Source organism: Zingiber officinale, chromosome 1A, assembly GCF_018446385.1.
Source record: "Zingiber officinale cultivar Zhangliang chromosome 1A, Zo_v1.1, whole genome shotgun sequence".
NCBI lineage: Eukaryota > Viridiplantae > Streptophyta > Magnoliopsida > Zingiberales > Zingiberaceae > Zingiber > Zingiber officinale.
The window spans coordinates 702,106-721,409 of NC_055987.1; the positions used below are offsets into that span (position 1 = coordinate 702,106).

Consider the following 19,304-nt stretch of genomic DNA (forward strand, 5'->3'; position numbering starts at 1 on the left):
AAAAAATCACCATCTTTTGCTAAATTTGATCGATTTAATTAGCTCATTTGTGATCATCTACCTAACTCAAAAACTACTTTATTCGCACAATATCTTTTTTTTTTTTTGGATAGTAAGGAATAATTATTATTCATGAATATAAATCTATGAAAACATTTATAATTTTTTTCACTATCAAAACATATAACTGCTAGTTAAATAATCACACAATTCTGTTATTTTTATTTCACTGAGTTGGTAGAAATGATTGATGTAATCAGATTGATGATCCCCATCTGATTTTTCGCTGTTAATTTCACTCCATTTGCATGAAATCACTGATCCTGTGGATTAGCTTCACAAGCTAGATTTCTTTGGATATCCTGTAGCAATCGGATAATGAGAACATTGGACATACAAATGAAGATATGCTACAAAATATTTAAATTCCACTCAAACGTGACAACAAAAAATATATATATTACATGCTCCACAAAACGGGGCGAGGCATCAGCCCCTTAGAGAAATTAATAGACACCGGAACAGCTCAAATTGGATGAGAATTTTTTTTGAAAAAAAACAGCAACAAAAATAATCAAATGTGACATCTCACTCAACTTCAAATATTCCACTATTTCAGTTTAATAAGCTATAAACATCAGACTGTCATTGATACCCCTGGTAATTTCAGCAGCATCCATTATTATTCCCCTCCCGCATTTACAAAAAATCATCAGCGTTTCAATCTATTTACAATCAACAACAGATTGGCATGTTCTAAAGAACCAATACTGGCAAAACCATACCACATTGTTTTAAATAACATCTTATACATAATACATCCAAATTCTAAAAGCAAGAGTGCTCTACTACAAAAGAGAGAGAGAGAGAGAGAGAGAGAGAGAGAGAGTATCTAGAAATCAACTGGGAGAGTGGTTAAGAAAGAGAATGTGTATGGCGAGGTGGATTTACCGAACAGGGAACACCAAGGCGGGAGCTTGTCCAGAACCCTCTTAACTGCTGGTGTGACTCTGTCCAAATCTGTCCTTACCTTCAGTAAGAGAGGGGAGCCACCAGGTTTATAAGCTCCTTGTGATGAATGTGTGGTGTTGTCTAGCCAATAAAGGTTCAAATTGAATTTAGTGGGAGCATTTTTTCCACCTGAATACTGAATCAAATGCCATCCATCAACCTCGCTCTTGCGGCCGACTGGTACCAATTCTTGCGCGTCCACTGTCCACGTACACAAGCAGCAGTTAGATGCAAAACAATTTTTGTCAACCATTCTTTTACAAAGAACAAAGTTGACAAGCAATTGAGAGAACAGTAAATTCATGTAAAGAAATTTGTGATGCTTATTGATCATAGTAACCATACATTTATCTTAGTAATCTAATTGCAGTACAAATAGTGTTTTATTTTGATTCAAATAATTTAGAATCAACTATTCAACCACCAGAAGAAAAGCTAATCCAAATTACTAGCTGATTATAATAATTCCCACCTTCAAATGTGAAGTCTCTGATTGCTTCTCTATTGATAGCAAGTGACCAACGTTTTGAAGTTTTAGTGTCAATAAATACTTTCGTTTCTCTACCATTTGTCGTCCTAGAATCATGTTCAACATGGACTACAGGGATGTCTGAATTACTCCATCCACTTCTGGAATCTTTGGAACTCCAGCAGCCATATTTAACAGTAAAAGAAACATAATCAACCGTCTTATTCCATCCACAAGTGAATTCTTCATCCTTTAAATTCTTTGCTTCTTCAAACAGTTTTCCAGGGGTAGAAGAGAATAATGAAATGAAGGATGATGCATCTTGATTTTCATCAGAGTTTCCTTTTGTCTCCACCACATGCACAACCTGTGATACATACAGGAAATTAGCAGATACCACATGATAATAAACTTGCACAGTTAAGGAAGCATCTGTTATAATTTAACCTGTAAAATTTTATCTATTGCCTGAAATAAAGGCAGTAAACACTTGATAAAGTCCAAATAAAAATGGGTGCCTCAAAAAACTGATCCAAAATATGGCCTTGTGAAGCATATAGTAGTCAAATTGAGTACTAGACTCCTATCGAGGTAAGGCTTGGAAAGGGCGGCACAAGAAAAAAGGTTCCTTCATGATGTCATAATGGTGCTAATAACATAAATGTGAATGCATTTAAGTTCATCTTTGTATCACATCAGAGTATACCAAATAGTTGTTAGATCCAAAAGGCAAATATACAATTAAATTGATTTTGTCAGGAAAAAAATAGAAGATTTTACTGTTTAAAGTGCTCAACCAAACATTGATTCTATTAGCAAAGGAGGTGACAAGAACCAAGGACGTGTAATGTGTTGCTTGTCTTCAAACTTATTGACCAATTGTTCAGTTGAATCAAACTAATGGTCCATCCTTACCTCATTTCATATTTGACATTATGCAGTATGGCTACTAGCCTAGTGCTCTCTGTCACTGCTATGAATCAGTTTCGTATGTCTCCATATTAATGTGGTTGTTGCAGAAAGCATTAGATCTATGTTCGAAACATATGTATGAAGTTATCTACTGCTACAAAGAGTTTGAGTTATTATACAAAATTCTGTGGTTTAGTATGATATAATAACAAAATCCATAATAAAGACAAAAAGAATAATAACACACAAAATGTAACTTACATTTACAGCCCGAGAAAAGTCTTCGGTAAATGTTGGAAAGAGGCCAGTATTTACAGCAGCCAATGCAAGTGCGAGAAGCATAAGAATTGAAATGATCACTGGTCTTTTTGCACCTACAGATGATCCTCTTGATTCAAGGTATGTTTGACAGAATAAGCATGGAGCCAACAAAAAGAATTTATTTGGTAAGTCCTATTTGATGTACATGAATTTTATCCCTCCCTTAAGCTTTATTCAAGACTATATTATTAATAGTATCCAAATTTATTAAATTATTTTTTTATTATATTAACTATTTTTTTGGTTTTCCTATAACCTTTACACCTTGCTTTTTAATTAATTTAGCTCTTCTAACTATAGAATCTCCGTCTCTTTTTAACATGAGCCTAATTTTAATATTTGAAGCTATACCTAATATTGCTCTCTTAGCTTTTATCCTCTAGTAATTTTGCACATCCATCTTAAACATTAATTTCTTATAATTTTTTCTTTTGGATCGAAGGGGTAGATAGATGATGATGACTCTTGAAGCTTCTTTCCATTTCAACTATTGGTATTTCCTTGTTGAATAATAGATACAACATGTCAAAAAGTTGAATAATAAATCCAAAATGTCTAAAATTCTTATATGTTTATTATCTTAACTAGTCTTTCAATTCTTTCTAGCTACTAAAATTTCATTTCACGGTCTATTAAATTAAAACTTTTAGTTTCCAAATGTTTGATAAATATGCTATTGTTGTGCATGACATCAATTGAGTAGACAAGTGTTGATAAAATCTTTCTCCATATTGGCCAAAAGCAAAGGATTTGAATGCTCCTAGCAGCAAAAATTGAAAAATCACCTATGCACACTACCCAATAAGAAAACCTCCTGGAGCAACCTGCAAATTGACCTTCATATGTAGGCGTCCATCACTACTATTTTCATTGGTTTGACATAGCTTCTGTCAGAGGAATTAGATTCCGAGTTACTGGTATAGTCAATAGTGGGCTTAGTCCCCATTGATATTTTAGATCTAGGGTTTCTATGTTGAGTCCTATTTATACATGTTATTATCCCTTCAATTGGAATTTGACTCTGATTTTGCTAAATATGATTCTAGAAAATGGATAAAAAGTTGGGATGTTGTTCACATACTATCACGGTCAACATAAAAGATGACTTTTATGACCATCATATATCACTTGCAGCTCAAAAGAAGCCCAAAAATATTTAACTTTATACAAACAAGCAAAGCATAGAATTAGCTTGTTCATATTATTTTTCCTACAGAGAATAAAATAAAATTACCATAGCTAAAGAGTAATAGTGCTCCAACAGTTGTATAATATGGAGGAGGAAGAATTTATAGTGGCCATGAAGGAAGTTGAAGGAAGAAGATGCATTTGAGAAGTAGAAAGGTATTCTTCAGTTTCTCAAATGCGCTACTCTGCTGAAACCGGAATTGAATCTATCACACTACCTGTAGGTGAATTTACAAGCTGTATCATGATTAGATTCAACACGTGGGGATTATTTAGTCTTGGGTTGTCAATGTTACCATTGCTTTGATTCTTAGAAGTTTACTGAACAGAGAAGTAGGAATTGACAAAATGGATCCAGATGGATGGATCGATTAGAGAGGGCTTGTTTGTTCTCTGTTTCGTTTATTGTTATTTGATGGACTTTTAGATGATTGTAGTAGGGGATATAAAATATTATCTGTTACATATAATTTTTACAATTTGAAAAAAAAGGGCTGATGTAAAGAGACGTAGATTTTTAATTATCAAGAGCTAAAATGTAAGTTTTGAAATTAAGGTTTATCTACATTTTTTTTTTGCTTCCTAAAATTTTGCAGAAATTAAATATAGAGCACTTCTGATTCCTCATCCTCTTTCCTTAATGAAATATGTGTTAATGTGTTTTAACTACTTAATATTAATTGCCTTAACAATTTAAGAGAATGTATGTCTTAACTGGCTAAGTTCAAAAGGATAACAAATAAAATATGGCATCCTATGCACAGTACGATAAAGAGGGAAAAAAAGGAAGAACTGGAAGCTCAGTAGAAAAATGGAACTAGGCTAATAGTTAGATGATTAGAAGAAAAAAAGGTACCTGAAAGATGAATGTATGAAAGGAGGTAAACTAGTGTAAGACAAACAATTGCAGAAACTAATACAGCAACTACAAGACTCCCAAGCCATTCGGGTCTGGCACCAGGGTTCCTGCATGCCAATTTTAGCAAGACAGACTGTTTATAAAAATGACAGGTTCCCAGTAATACAAAAGCAACACAGAAATAGACGTTGCAATTTTTAAGTTGCCCTCTGAAAATCAAAATAATCCAGAAATAACACAATATGCTGATGAAATTATTTGAAACATAAGTAAACAAATTGATCAATTATTTTCTTCTAAACCAATATGTAAAATGGAAATGGAAATTTTACCTTTCCGATCGGACAAGAATGCCAATTATTGTGCCAACAGCCCGAATTAGTGTACCAGAAGATAGCAAAATAGGTAGTGATAGACTCAGAATTAGTGTTGTAATTTTAAGCTGCTTGGGAAGCCGTGATGGGGTCAGTGTTGCTTCCATTAGACCATCTGCAACAGAAACAGCAAAATATAATGGTTATACGTTTTGCAAATATGATAGATAAGAGTTCTGAAACTTACAAGCAAAAGCTGGTGTGACCAACCAAACAAGGGCAACATATGAACTCCCAGCCTTGAAGTAGTTGCTGACTATAAGAAGAATAAGCCACTGAATAAAACCAGATTTGAAAAGCCATCTTTCAGCCTCCAACCGAATTACATTTTCTAGAGTCTGTGATGGTAATATTGGCACTCTCTTTGAAAAAACGTCTCTTGAATATTTGATGATGAAAAGAAAGCCCAGATGTTGACCAGCTAATGCCCCAAGCATGGCAGGTCCACCAAATAAGCCAATCACTAACCACGGGTTTGCAATATAAGGTACAGGGGAGGTAGAAATATATGGTATTAGAATGGCAACCAAGATTGTCAAGCTTAGTGAACCGATCCACATGAGCAAAATGCTTAAACATGATAATCCAAATGTCATGGCACCATGATATCCGCCCATGAGAAGTGATGTAGTCCAAATAAGGAGAGACTGCATTATCACCGAGTTACACAACATTGTCGCAAGACGTTGTGGATAGGCAATCATGTACGTACCCTGCATAAATATTCAATAATTAAATAATTTAATCAAATTTCATAGAGGGGGAAAAAAAGTAACTGAAAGAAAAGAAAAACTCTATCATAGGTTTATCTTTTTCCTGGTTGTTTAATGGATATTTGGATTCCTTATGTTAACCTGCTGAGATTGCCTTGAAAACTTGAATCAACAGGAAAAAATGCAACTAAATATTGTGATCAGGATTCATAATTTCAAACTTAATCACGCAAGATTTCATCACTAACAGCACCTTTGTATTTGATTCAAAAGTAACATAAAACTATGAGAAGTGCTAGAAAAATCACAGTGGAAGAATATACAGGAAGCTAAAAAATGACGAATCTATAATACCAGGATGTCAAAAAAGATGGCTTTACTTTGCCCAATATTCTCTGTTTTTACTTCCATTTCTTTCTGAAGATTATTTAATGCGGCAGAATGGATAAGAAATGCCAGCATGTTTTCTCCAAGATGCTGAAGAGATCCTGGTTTCAAAAGCTTCAATTTGTCATTCTGCATTAACCATTTCAATGCAAATGAGGAGCTTTACATAATCGAGCAGAATATATTAAAGACTAGAATTACAAATTTTATGTGACGGATCCTAATAGGCAAAAATTAAAGTTTAGAAACACATATAACACTTCATCAAAGAACTTCATTGTTTGTTGATTGAATAAATATTTCCTGAAAAGGTTTTATAAAACACAAACTAAACTTCTATAATCCAATCTAACAGCTTTGTTACTAATGCAAAACTAAAATGCTGCAATCCTATCTCATGGTCTTGATTAGTATTAATTATATTATAGGAAATACTTAGAAAAGATTTATAGTTGCTTCAGAAGAAGTATTTCTTAAATGTATTCTACAAATTTGTTGTCAGAATACATTTCACCAGATAAACTGCCCACATCAGATACTGACAAATGAGATTTTACTAAATGAACTTGTGTTCACAACAAGATTCATCACCAATTTAATCTGTGGGTTTAAAATGTGTTACTTTTCTATATCACTTGTATGCACAAAAAAAAAGGTTCAATGGACTGCCTGAAATTTTGCTGAGCAGTACCAGATAGGTTCTTCATCAAAATGATAATTTCAATCTTTCAAAGTTAAGACAAAATTTCAAACCCTAGCCTATCCCTGACCAAGCATTTGCACTCATCCTTGAGACAATTGTGACACTTAAAAAAGAAGATCCAGGCGGATCAACACAATCTACAATATTAGGGAAATCAGTTTCAGTCTTTCAGATATATACAAAGTACAAAAAAAGGACCTCACCCATTACCCACCTCATCTATTGGGATTTATGGGATGAACTAAGGTGGACCAGGCTTAAAATAGCTTGTCAACTGACTATTCAACAAGCTAATAAAAGAAACAATAAGGACCAACAAAACTATGTGTACAACTATTAAAGTTTGGGATGAAGAGGAGGCTGAAAATAGCATAACTCCAAACTAACTCAAACTTCTTCTTACAGGTTTACCAAGTACTGATAAAATCATCTTAAGCAAATCCACAACCTTCACAAGTAATTGTTGGATTGGCCAAAGTCAATGGCTCATTGACTGTACTACTACTACTCACTATTTTCAATTAGTAATGGCCATTACTGAGAGAAAATTTTTGTCATTGGAAGTTTAAAGATAAATTGTGTGTGAGTAACATTAACTCCTCCTAAGAGTTTTCTGCAAAGAACATTGGAAGCGCCTACCTTCTAAAGGAAAGAGAAGTCCAAAAATTTCGCTCCCTCACCACAATCAAGGATGGAAACACCATGACCTAATCTTCAAAATCTGCAACTTAGAATTTTAGTAACTATGTTTGTTCTGGATTGAAAATCATGGTCATACAATAAGGTTCACAAGTTAAACTCATTATAAGCAATCTGCTGCATAATGTGAGTGAGATGATACATGCAAATAATATGGAAAGTTGGAAACTCAATAAATATTACAACAAAGCATGTTAGTCCTAACTACTTGAGGTTAGTTGTGCCACCATTGAACTTTATGCTCATTCACCAAATACCGAAGTAAAAGGGGTTAGAAAAATAAAGCTGATACTTGACATAAACCCACATTACATCAAATGCAAAGCAGTGTCACAAGCTTCCCCAGTAAAAGAAAAATAAACTGTGCTATTTGGTGAGCTTAAATCTCAAGTATCAAGGAACCTTGGTATGATACACTGCAGTAGCATCTGTATATGCAAAATCAAGTCCAGAAAGATGACCAACTTCTTCATAAACCTGGAAATCTGTTGCAGATTGAATTGCACCAGAATGAAAGAGATCCTACATGATAAAATTAACTCCATTAATTTTGAGCAACTACAATATCACACACTGCATAAAAAGGACCACACAAAAGACAACTTAGCAGAAAAAACATACAATTATAATAACAACCAGCAACGATATGCTTAAATTACCATATCGGACTGAAATTTTCCATTTAAAGTACTATTAGTACATTTATCATAATAGCTTTATGTTATACATTCAAGGTTATAATATAAAGTGTTAGAATATTTTCCTCAGGACTCCTATTAAGTTTCCAATTGTCATATTAATTCCATGAAAGCACAAAGAACATTCTGATTTCTTATGTCTACAAAAAAAGAAAGTGATTAGATAGAGCAATGTCAGAAAACAAATTTAGCTTGACAGCTTTAGTTACAGAAGACCTACATTTGCTCACTGTTAAAGCACACTCTTGCCATTAATTCAAAACTGAAAAACAATGATGACATCCATGGAGAAAATAGTTATTTTTTACATATAGATTGCATAAATATATGAAAAATAAAAAATTCAAGAACAGATACTAGCAAGAAAAAGAAAATTGTTTTATTTTGAGAAAAATAAAATACTAACCTGAGCAATGACTAAACCAGATGGATATTTTGAGACCCTTGCAAAGGTTTCAATAGCCCATGGTACCGAACCAGCCTATTCATGGTTGAGCATTTAACTCAGTTAATATCTGAACATATACCAAGTCATGAAGGAGAATGAAAAGTAGAGCCCTTTGTTCTGAGTGCAATAGAACCAGAAAACTAAAGGAAGTAATATAAACTTAGATTCCTTAAATCAATCGTGGACAGAAACTACACTCTTAACTAATAATAGCACAATACAGATCATTCAGATGGAAGTAAATAACCTGAAAAACACTGGACTTTCCACCAATACCCATAGCTTCAAGATCTATTACAAATCTGATAGTGCTTCTCCATGGATGCTGCAAGATGAATGATGCATAATGTTTTAATACGACATAATAAATCAAGTGAAAAAAATACAAGAATAATCACTAAAGAAGGTTGAAGTTTCTTTATGATAAAACACACACACACACATCAACTATAAAGTCAGTTATGGGATCATTTACGATAATTTCAACTGATATTGAAATTGTCTTAAAGTCTTAAATCTGTATGATACTACAGTACCTGTGTTATAAAACTGTGAGCGCCATTAAGACCCTCTTCCTCGCCAGTATTAAACAGAAAGATGACACTACTCTTAAAACCATGGGCCCATTGAGACATTCCACGAGCAAGTTCTAACATGACTCCCACACATGAGCTGCAGTCACCGGCTCCTTGCCTGGATAAAGGGGAAAAAAACATGATACCTCTTTAATGAAATTGCATCAAATACATGGATCTATCAAATATCAATGAGCTAGACAGTATAAATCATTCATCAATCAAAACTATAACACTAAATGATAGTATCATGATAGCTTCAACATGCCAATATCTGGCAAAGCATGAGATGAAGTTTACTAAGATCGAACATAAAATTTATGCCTTCTTCCAGCATACTTTGCCATGACAAACATCAATTACATAGGAAGTAGAGACTAAGTAATAAACAAACGAAGTCAAAGTGATTAGATTTGATTGGGTATCCACTTGTAGATTAAATAATCCAATATATAGACATGAAATTTATCATCCCTTTCACAACCAAGCCGGACCAAATTTGCATTTTGATGAAAGTACAAGAAAGCACATGGCCAAGGCGTGAAGATTTTCTATGAATAGGCCATTGACAAGCAATTAAAAAAGGAACTATAACAAACAAATAACAAAGTGGCAAGCCAACATCAAAACCAATAACAAGTGGTTACAATGTTTAGATATAGGAATTGGGAAAAAAAATCTCCCAAAATATAACTGTTAGTGAAGAGCCCAATCATTAGATTGTTATTATGACACTGCCCATTGCATGTAATATTAGAAGATGAAAAGGAAAGTATAAAAGAGAAGTCATTATCTAGAGTTGTCATAGGGTGGTTGTAACCTAGCTTCAAAATATGCACTAAAGAATAGAACAAAAAAAAATTGCATTAAAGAAAGTGATTTAAGCCTAAGTACATTTTCAAAAGTGACCTAGAGTTTTGATAGATTAAATTGCATTTCAGGATTCAAATCACGATGATTTATGCCTTTGAAAAAAATGTAAAAATAGTTTTTACATGGTTACAATAATATAATAAATAAAAAGATATGCCAAACAATCAGAATAGTGATAAATCCCAAATTCACTCATTGAGCGTCGTGAATTTTACACTGAAGAAAAAATAATAGTGATGTAATGTGTGTGTGTGTATACACACACACACCCACCGATGAAAAAACATACAATTAACTATAGTTTGCAGTGATAGTTGTTTAAAGATAATAATTGTTGTTCGAGAGTGAAATCTATCTTGAAAAGAAACTAGTGCAACAACACTAAATCTGACACGAGCTTCTTCACTTGCACTCCATCAATTCATTAATTATTCTAACAATCAATCAGAAGCCATGATAGGTGACCTAAAGCTGCCAAAGAAATAAAAAAGATGACAAACATACGATGAGAAAACAGTATCAATATGCGAAGAAACCAGAATAGCATTTTCTTCAACTTCAGGCAGGTATTTAGGCAAGATTCTCAGGACTACATGCTTCAGATCTGAATATATAAGTGTTTTCCCCTTGAAGAGTCCCTTGGAAAGACGATTTGCAGCAGTCTCTGAATGAAACAAATCCACTTGAACATCAACCTCCCAATGAGCCGTCTTCTTAATCTTCTCTGCTTCTGCAAATACATACTATAGAAGAAGAGTATTGTAAGGTCAAACATGTACGATATCATTTTCACAGAAATATAGCCTCTCAATTGTACAAGAGAACCCAAACTACCACACAAATGAAAGCCAGTGGAGATGATCTACAGCAAGAAATCCTACTGCAACTGTCCAGGAAGTAGCACATCACAAGGACAAAAAAAAACAATTAGCAAACTGTAGATGGACATCTCTAAGTAGCACATCACGAGGGCCAAAAAAACCATTTACCAAACTGTAGATAACAGATTGCTTAATCAGTTTGGCGGTATTTCTTACTTCTAAGAGAATATGTAGATTAGCTTCTTAATAGTTGTCCTAGTGGATATGAAATTTATTGACCTATTGAAATTGTATTCCTATTTTCCCAATGTTGTAACTGATTTTTTTTGTGTGTCCCTTGCATGCAAGAATAGAACAAGCACATATTCATCCAAAATCAACAACACCATGACTTTGAAAAGGTCAAGTTCAAATGAGACTAAACATACAAGGTTGGAATCAGGATGTATTCTCAAATTTCAAGCAGACACCAGCCAAAACTGGGTCTCTGGCCTACACTATACCAAGCCTACTCCAAGTTTACACACCATGGACAATTTCAGAATTAGAAAAGAGCATTTGGGACAAGAAACTGTAGTTTAGCCCACTAAGGAATATTTAAAAGATTCTTTTGTGAATTGACGGGATTAGCTTTTGCCTCTAATTAATCTGACATTACTTGGAACAAATGGTGCAGAAGAGTGAGAGGCTGGGTCTGATAAGCAAAGGCATCCACTACAACTTCTAGTCTAACACCATCTTACTGCATTTTTATACACAAAAATATCCTACAATAATGTTGGATCCCATATAATTTTTTGATAGAATCTAGTTACAATTTTAGTCTAATCAAAGTGAGACAGACAAACATCGTTGAGTAAACCGCATATTCCAGCAAATCACTCTGTAGTCCATTTTCATAAAGTAAATTGTGTTCAACCATAACAACACAGTTCTATGTGAGAAACACATCATCCGTAGTTACCAGTTGTTGTTCATCAAAAGAACAGAGTAAATTAATAAATGTACAAACTAAGGTTTAAATAATTGATCAACTTAAGTTTTTTTTCAAAAAAAAATAAAAAAATTACAACGTTGTGTTGACACAGACTGAGAGAAGACATCATAAATAGGGTTCAGACTATGCCACTACAACATTAAGTTATAGATGATAAGAGAACGAACCTGTATTGCAAGCTCAAGCGCATCAGAACCAACGGGATGAGGACCAAATCCTGTCAAACTTTTGACATGCTGTAAAGCCGAAATTTCAGAGAAACCACGCTTGCCTGCTCGGTCAGCGGTGAGAGGTGAAGGTAGACTCTCGAATTGGATATGGTAAACAGCCCAAGAACTATTCAGGAAGAGCACAAACAAGGCAACCCAGAGAAAAGCTGATCTAGTAGGCAGTCCAACATGATCACTGGAATCCGATGCTTCACTAGAAGTAGACGGCCGAGAGGCTTCAGCTTTCCGCGCCATCTTACAGGCTAAATGTAGCTGCAGCAAAACCCAAAAAAACAAAAAAACAACTAAGGCCCGAGACAAATCGATTCATCCGACAAACGAATAAAAAAAAAAAGGATTGATCCACGGAACAAAAATTCAAATTTACCAAAATAATTAATAGAATTGGCAATGACAAAAACCCGTACAAAAAGAACTACCTCTTCCGAATCCGCAGCCAATCTCCTCCTCCTCCTCCTCTATCTACAAAACCCTACCGCCTCTGTACTGAACAGGACGAAGAAGCTGTGGACTGGACTCTTCTTATTAGGGATCTAATTCTTATTCCACGCCCAAGCCCTAAAGTAGAACCAGAGATCTCTAACCAATCTCCGTCTATTATCGAAGCTGTGTGAAAAAATGACTTTTATTCAAACAAAATTACCTACAATTAATTGTCCGATCATATTTATACCAACTTAGCATTTGAGTATTAGACTAGCTGACAAATTAAATCTTGCCATGTGTGTCTGTAGGTGTCTTTTTTATATGTAAGTGTCCAATTAATTCTTTACGGGTGGCGTGGTATAGAAATGGGCTACGGCAATAGTGGCCAATTACTTTATTGATATTGTATAATAGCCACTTCATATCGTTCAAGGCATCCAAGCGAAGGGAAGCGAGACATTTTATGGTACTTTCTGATTTATCATCCATGAAAAACTTTGATAGAATGGATAGATCTTCTTAAAATTAATCCGTTTAAAAAATTAAATATTTAAATTATTAAAAAAAATAAAATCCTAACCTGATACGGTGGTAAAAAGTAGAATGAACTTTTATAGAATTTAAAATTTACATAGAATATTTTATATAGGGCTATAAATAAGTTGAGCCGATTTGAGTCGAGTTTTAGGGTGCTCAAGCTTATTTGATAAGATAACCTAGTCGAGTCGAGTCGAGCCGAGCTTAAAATAAATCAAGCTTTTGAAATGAGTATTCAAGCTTGGCTTGGTTTTTTTTTTTTAGCTTGAGCTTGTTTAAAAGCTTGGTTTGAGTTTGGTTTGTTTGGATTATCAAGTTCTCAATTCAAGCTTGAAAATTTTTGATAGAATGGATAGATCTTCTTAAAATTAATCCGTTTAAAAATAAATATTTAAATTATTGAAAAAAATAAAATCCTAACCTGGTGCAATGGTAAAAAGTAGTGAGAATTTGAAATTTACATAAAATATCTCATATGTTCGGTGTATTCAAATTATTCATGATAATGGATCATTCATCACAATTCATTTGTGTTTTTTGTGTTTTTTAGATTTATCTTAATTGTCGATCAAAAATTTTCATAATAAATCATCTCTAAAATTATTAAAAAATGTTGGAGCGATTGATGATATCGTTGCCTAGGTGATCAAGTATTGTCGGTTTTACTATAAGATATAAATAGATAATTATGATGAATATTTTGACCAAATGTAACAGCCCTTTGCATAAGAAAATAAGACATCCAATTAGATATTTTACCATCCTTAAAAATTAACTCTAAAACTTATTAAATACTAACTACGTCAATCCACATTGTTATGGTTAAACAATATTTTTCATTAGGTTATTCACAATTATTTGAGATAATCTTTCTCTAAGGCAGTAGTGGGAATGTTATATTTTTTTTAAAATTACCAATATTTTTTTTTATTTTTCATTATATTAAATGAAGATTAGTTTTAACAAGGTTAAGAGTATCCACATTAGTTATCCTATTCAAATATTTTAATTTAAATTTTAGATAGGTTAATTAAAAATTTTCTATATCAGTTATCTTATCCATTGCCTAAATTTAAATTTGATGAATGGTAATTCTCTGAATTTAATGAATGAAACATTTATCCTACAAATAAAATAATATTTCTTTTTAATCTCTCTTATTCTCCTCATTTTATAAATATAATAATAAAAAAATAAGAAGAAAGAGAAGAAAATAATAAAAAAATTAAATATGATAAAAATTTTAAGGTATTTGATGTAGTGTATAGTGAAAATGATTATCTAAATTTAATAAAATAGATCATTTATTTTAAATTTTAGATTTAGTAATAAAAAACCTGATATAGATCCCCTAAATTGTAACCTCAATATATCTTCAAACTACTTGCATCTAGAACAAAGCCAAACTCAACGCTTACATATGGAATAAACAACAACAACAAAAAATGATTTTATTCCATATTTATTAACCACTCGTCATTAATGTGACTGTATTAGTTGGGTCAATTAATGAGTTGCAAACTGCCAATCATATACTGCCAAGTATACATAAACGGTGGAAATCTGGCTTTTGTCATCTGGTCCTGAATGGTTAATGACTAATTAATACTTTTAACCCAATTAGTTCCATGTAATCTTCCACTTCTCCCCGCAACTCATTATTATATTTGTAACTGATATATTTATTTCATTTTTTCATTTAATTTAGTCCCTCAAAGTTTACGTATTTAATTATCTTTCAAATACTCACTTGTAAAAACCAAGGTGGGCTATATGGAGAAAAAGTAAAACTAAAGGACTAATCTAAGACATTCCTGAATGGAAAATTTGAGGGCTAAGTTGAAACAAAACTCATAGAATTTAAAAATAGTAATAGAACCCAGAACCCTCTTTGGATTCCTCATAGATTTAGTAAGCTCCCACATGGTGTCTCTTCCGTGGCTGCTGCTTCAGTTCTTCTCTCCCCCGAAAAAGCTCAGTGAACTGGTCTTGTTCTGCTAGGCTGTAACACACTCGGGGTCCTTTGTCTCGTTCCTTTCTTTTCATCTTCCTTCAAAGTACTCTTCCCCCCTCTTTTTCTTATTCTAAGGCCGCAGAAAAGGGCCTCTTTTCTGATTTTTTCTCCATCGTTTTCCTTTTTTCTGAAAGGTTTGCTGAGACAGATCCATACATACGCACTCTCCTTTCATAAGCTCTCGTCTGTGGTGCGCAGGTGATATTTCTTTGTCATTATGTTTTTTGTTTTTTCGTTTTTACTAGATTATTTTTGTTCACTTTCTGGATTCTTGCTTCTCAAATGCTACGAAAAACAGGACCTTTGGTGTGGTAGCTCTAGGTTGTCTGCTTAAATTATTTTTTTTCCTTTTTTTTCTTTTTTTCTTTTTTGGAGTTTAGGCGCCCATCCCTAATCCTTCAGAACAAGATCCCACTTCAATTGGTTGTTTCTTGTTTGCACGATTTCAGCTGAAGTAGCAATGCATCCTTGTCTGGTATTTTTTTTTCCCACTAAGAAGTGATGAATGTGTAATGTATTTTGGTCAGTTGGGAGTTGCTTCTGGAGCAGTATTTAAGGAATATGGCAAATAACTACTTCTCAAGTTTATAAGATTGGTTTCACTCTCATAGGTAGAAATTACCCCAACAAGAAACCTAAATCAAGAAAAATGCGGTGAGAATGGCATGCTCTTCTCATGTGGTTGGCTTTCAAACATGGTTCTGAAGACCTGTGAAATTCAGTGAAACGTGTGATTTTTGTTAGGACTATCATATACATATCAGATACTGCATTGCAATATGGTCTTTTGCTTGGATGTGCTAATAATTGCAAATCACTCAGTTTGTTTTCTTTGTTTTAGTTGATGTAATATCTATCTTACAATGCACACTATTGTTCTCTTTGTCCTTACTGCTGTATGATTTTATTTGCTAACATCGACAGAGTGCACTTTGGGAGTTTGTTAAGCCAGATGTTGTCCAACGAGTACAAAGTTATATTCTTGATTTTGTTCCTGTTCTCGAGTGCATCAGGTATTACCATATTAGGCTTATAATTTCCTTGTGCAACTGCAATCTGCTTTACATTTTCATTTGGGATGGGAACCAATATTTGCTGATTCCTAGATGTTTAATCCTAACATTCACTAGATTCAGACTATATTTTAAGTCAGCAAATAATTTAGTAGTTGAAGTTTTTTGCTACTTGTTAGTTTTCATAGACAAATCATTGGGTTTCCTATCAGCAGAAGGACAATTTAACTAGCCTCTATAGCTATTTCTCTAATTTTCTATCCCGGTCATGTTTTTCGTAAAAATGGTAGTTTTCATAGATTAAGACACAATCTTTGTGCTCATTGGTCAAGTAGACAGGACCTATGACATGGAATGCTTCTGTTTATTCTTCATCTCAGGTAGCAGTTGTTGAAGTGTTCTTTTGGGGAAAAAAAAAAAATCAAGTTTTGGCATTTGATTAATTGCTTTCTCTCTCTCTAATTGTGGTCAACAGCTCTAATATGATTTCTTCTTACCTATTGCACTGATGGTGTTTCAAATTTGCAGGTGCATATGTAGGGATTAATATCGGCACTCAGATGTCCACATTACCCTCAGCCGAAGTAATAGTATCCATTCTGAAAACTCAGCAGATCAAACATGTGCGTTTGTTTGATGCAGACCATCAAATCCTGAATGCCCTAGCGAATACTGGAATAGAGGTTATTGTTGGTGTCCCCAATGACCAGTTGCTACGAATAGGAGAATCGCGATCAGATGCTGCTGATTGGATAAATAAAAATGTTGCTGCATATGTTCCCACAACTAACATTACCTATATTGCGGTAGGCAATGAAATTCTAACAACCATCCCGAATGCTGCTCTCGTTTTTGTTCCAGCAATGCAGTTCCTCCAGTCTGCTCTCCTTGCCGCAAACCTCAACTTTCAGGTTAAAGTTTCAAGTCCACTGTCAATGGACATGATTCCCAAACATTTTCCTCCATCTACTGCAACCTTCAATTCATCATGGAACTCCATAATGTCTCAGTACCTTCAGTTTTTGAAGAACACAGGATCTTCTTTGATGCTAAATGTGCTGCCATATTATGGTTACACCAAGGGACAAGGTATCTTCCCCCTTGAGTATGCTCTTTTTGAGCCGCTGAATCCGAGTGATCAGATTGTTGATCCTAATACAAATCTCCAGTACACAAGCATGTTCGATGCAATGGTTGATGCGGCTTATTACTCAATGCAGTCTCTCAACTTTTCTGGTATTCCAGTGATTGTGACAGCATCCGGTTGGCCATCTATAGGTGGATCAAATGAAGCAGATGCTAATATCGACAATGCATTGGCCTACAATACCAATCTTATTCGCCATGTTCTAAATGGTTCAGGCACACCAAGCCAACCAACCACACCTGTTAGCACATATGTCTACGAGTTGTTCAATGAGGATCTAAGACCTGGGTCTGTTGCTGAAAAAAATTGGGGGATAATTTCTTCTAATGGAACTGCTCTTTACTCTTTGACCTTTAACAGTCTGGTGGAGTCACATGCTGATTCATCTACCCTGGCTGGTGTTTTCTGTGTTGCAAACTCTAGTGCGGATTCAAGCGCACTAAAGAGGGGATTAGATTGGGCTTGTGGACCTGGTTCAGCAAACTGCAGTGCTATTCAACCTGGCCAACCATGCTATCAGGCCAACAATCTGGTAGCGCTTGCGTCATATGCATTCAATGACTACTACCATCGAACTCAAGCAAGTGGTGGTACCTGCAGCTTTGGTAACACAGCCATGATTACCAGAACAGATCCCGGTAAGCTTCTCTGCACAAGATTACATTGCTTTCTAGCTTGTTAGGAAGGCTAGCTAAAATCATAGTTCTTTCTTGATTAGGAATTACATAACTCTGATTTCTATTCACTCTTTTTTACACAAATCTCACTGGTTTTTCACCTCTGATTTGTGATTTGTCTGTCTTGTCACCTTGTTGGGTGCCCATATTACTTCTTGGCTATAACCATGCTTTGCTTCCAATTCATTCATTGACTTTGCCTTCCTTTCAGTATTATTCAGGTACACTGCTCTGTACTCATCCCTGTACATCATAAATTCTAACTACCAGCTCTAATATAACTTTAACAAATCCCTGTAAATCATAAATTCTATACAAGCTGGCAGCTTCTTGTTTCTTGTTTGTTTAGTTTAACCATTCATTTATTTCTTGTGGGAGGAACACTAATATCGGTACTCTCTCTGCTCTGATGGTTACACTTGCAGGCCATGGTTCATGCATCTTTGTCGGAAGGTGAGTGATGTAAAAAAGATCTTCTAGCTCAGTTTGTGCAAGCATTACATAATCTTTCCGAGATTCTAATGATCTATTTGATCGCCATTGCAGCACGGGAGCAAGCGACACGACTGGGGGTACGACCACCGGAGCCTTCGGACCAGTGAGTCCTTCAAGTCAAGGTTCAAGATCGCAAATCTTCTCTTCCGCTTTTCTAGCCTCTTTTCTGTTACCCTTTCTAGCTTGACATGTGAAAGTAAAATGATGGTTAGTGTTATCAGTTCAATTTTGTTAAAAGAACTCCAAGATTGTTGTCATCTCAACAACCAGTAGACAATGTGTCACCGAGTCTGTAGCTCATTTTGTTGTTTACTTTCTGTCTTCTTGTTCTTGGTCTGGCAGCCATAAATCTGTCTTGAAATGTATTGTGCAGTTTCAAAGTGAATCCAGGGATCTCAAAATTCGATATGGCCAGTTCATGTTTCCATGAGTTCATTCTGATCTTAATTGTAATTTAAACCCATACTTTTGTAGATTTTACGGTAAAGCCCATCTTTTCTTTATTTATCAGTACATTTATATCTTCGTGCTCTTTTATTATTTTTCTCACTATAAATTATTGTATGGGTCCACACAGTGCCACCTGAGGGATGTACAGGTGGCAGTCATATACACGACTTAAGTAATTAAATCAAAGATAATCTTAATCCAATAAGATAATTGGGTTTACCTAGTTCGCCACAAATCGGTACGACCTGCCAGCGTTGCCACAAATTT

At 34.4% G+C, this 19,304-nt stretch overlaps 2 protein-coding genes across 8 annotated transcripts; one reads left to right on the forward strand and one right to left on the reverse strand.

The window, feature by feature from the left end:
* Nucleotides 1-581: 581 nt before the first annotated feature.
* LOC122014570 (endoplasmic reticulum metallopeptidase 1) lies at nt 582-12,930 on the reverse strand. Its single transcript, XM_042570845.1, has 14 exons — nt 12,698-12,930; nt 12,216-12,530; nt 10,735-10,973; nt 9,319-9,475; nt 9,030-9,107; nt 8,741-8,815; nt 8,039-8,158; nt 6,202-6,363; nt 5,322-5,847; nt 5,093-5,249; nt 4,758-4,867; nt 2,654-2,766; nt 1,484-1,847; nt 582-1,212 (listed from the first exon to the last, which is right to left on the reverse strand). Exons 2-14 carry the CDS (start codon nt 12,510-12,512, stop codon nt 893-895), a joined length of 2,718 nt encoding a protein of 905 aa, XP_042426779.1. The 5' UTR covers nt 12,513-12,530; nt 12,698-12,930; the 3' UTR covers nt 582-892.
* A 2,204-nt stretch (nt 12,931-15,134) lies between these two features.
* LOC122014578 (glucan endo-1,3-beta-glucosidase 4-like) lies at nt 15,135-19,001 on the forward strand. 7 transcript variants are annotated; one of them, XM_042570866.1, is made up of 7 exons: nt 15,135-15,298; nt 15,390-15,453; nt 16,171-16,268; nt 16,797-18,053; nt 18,304-18,313; nt 18,518-18,545; nt 18,639-19,001. In XM_042570866.1, exons 3-7 carry the CDS (start codon nt 16,208-16,210, stop codon nt 18,858-18,860), a joined length of 1,578 nt encoding a protein of 525 aa, XP_042426800.1. In that variant the 5' UTR covers nt 15,135-15,298; nt 15,390-15,453; nt 16,171-16,207; the 3' UTR covers nt 18,861-19,001. The 7 variants fall into 7 exon arrangements, with proteins under 7 accessions (XP_042426800.1, XP_042426827.1, XP_042426792.1 ...); XM_042570893.1 differs by having other exon boundaries at nt 16,180-16,268; XM_042570873.1 differs by having other exon boundaries at nt 15,138-15,259.
* Nucleotides 19,002-19,304: the final 303 nt, after the last annotated feature.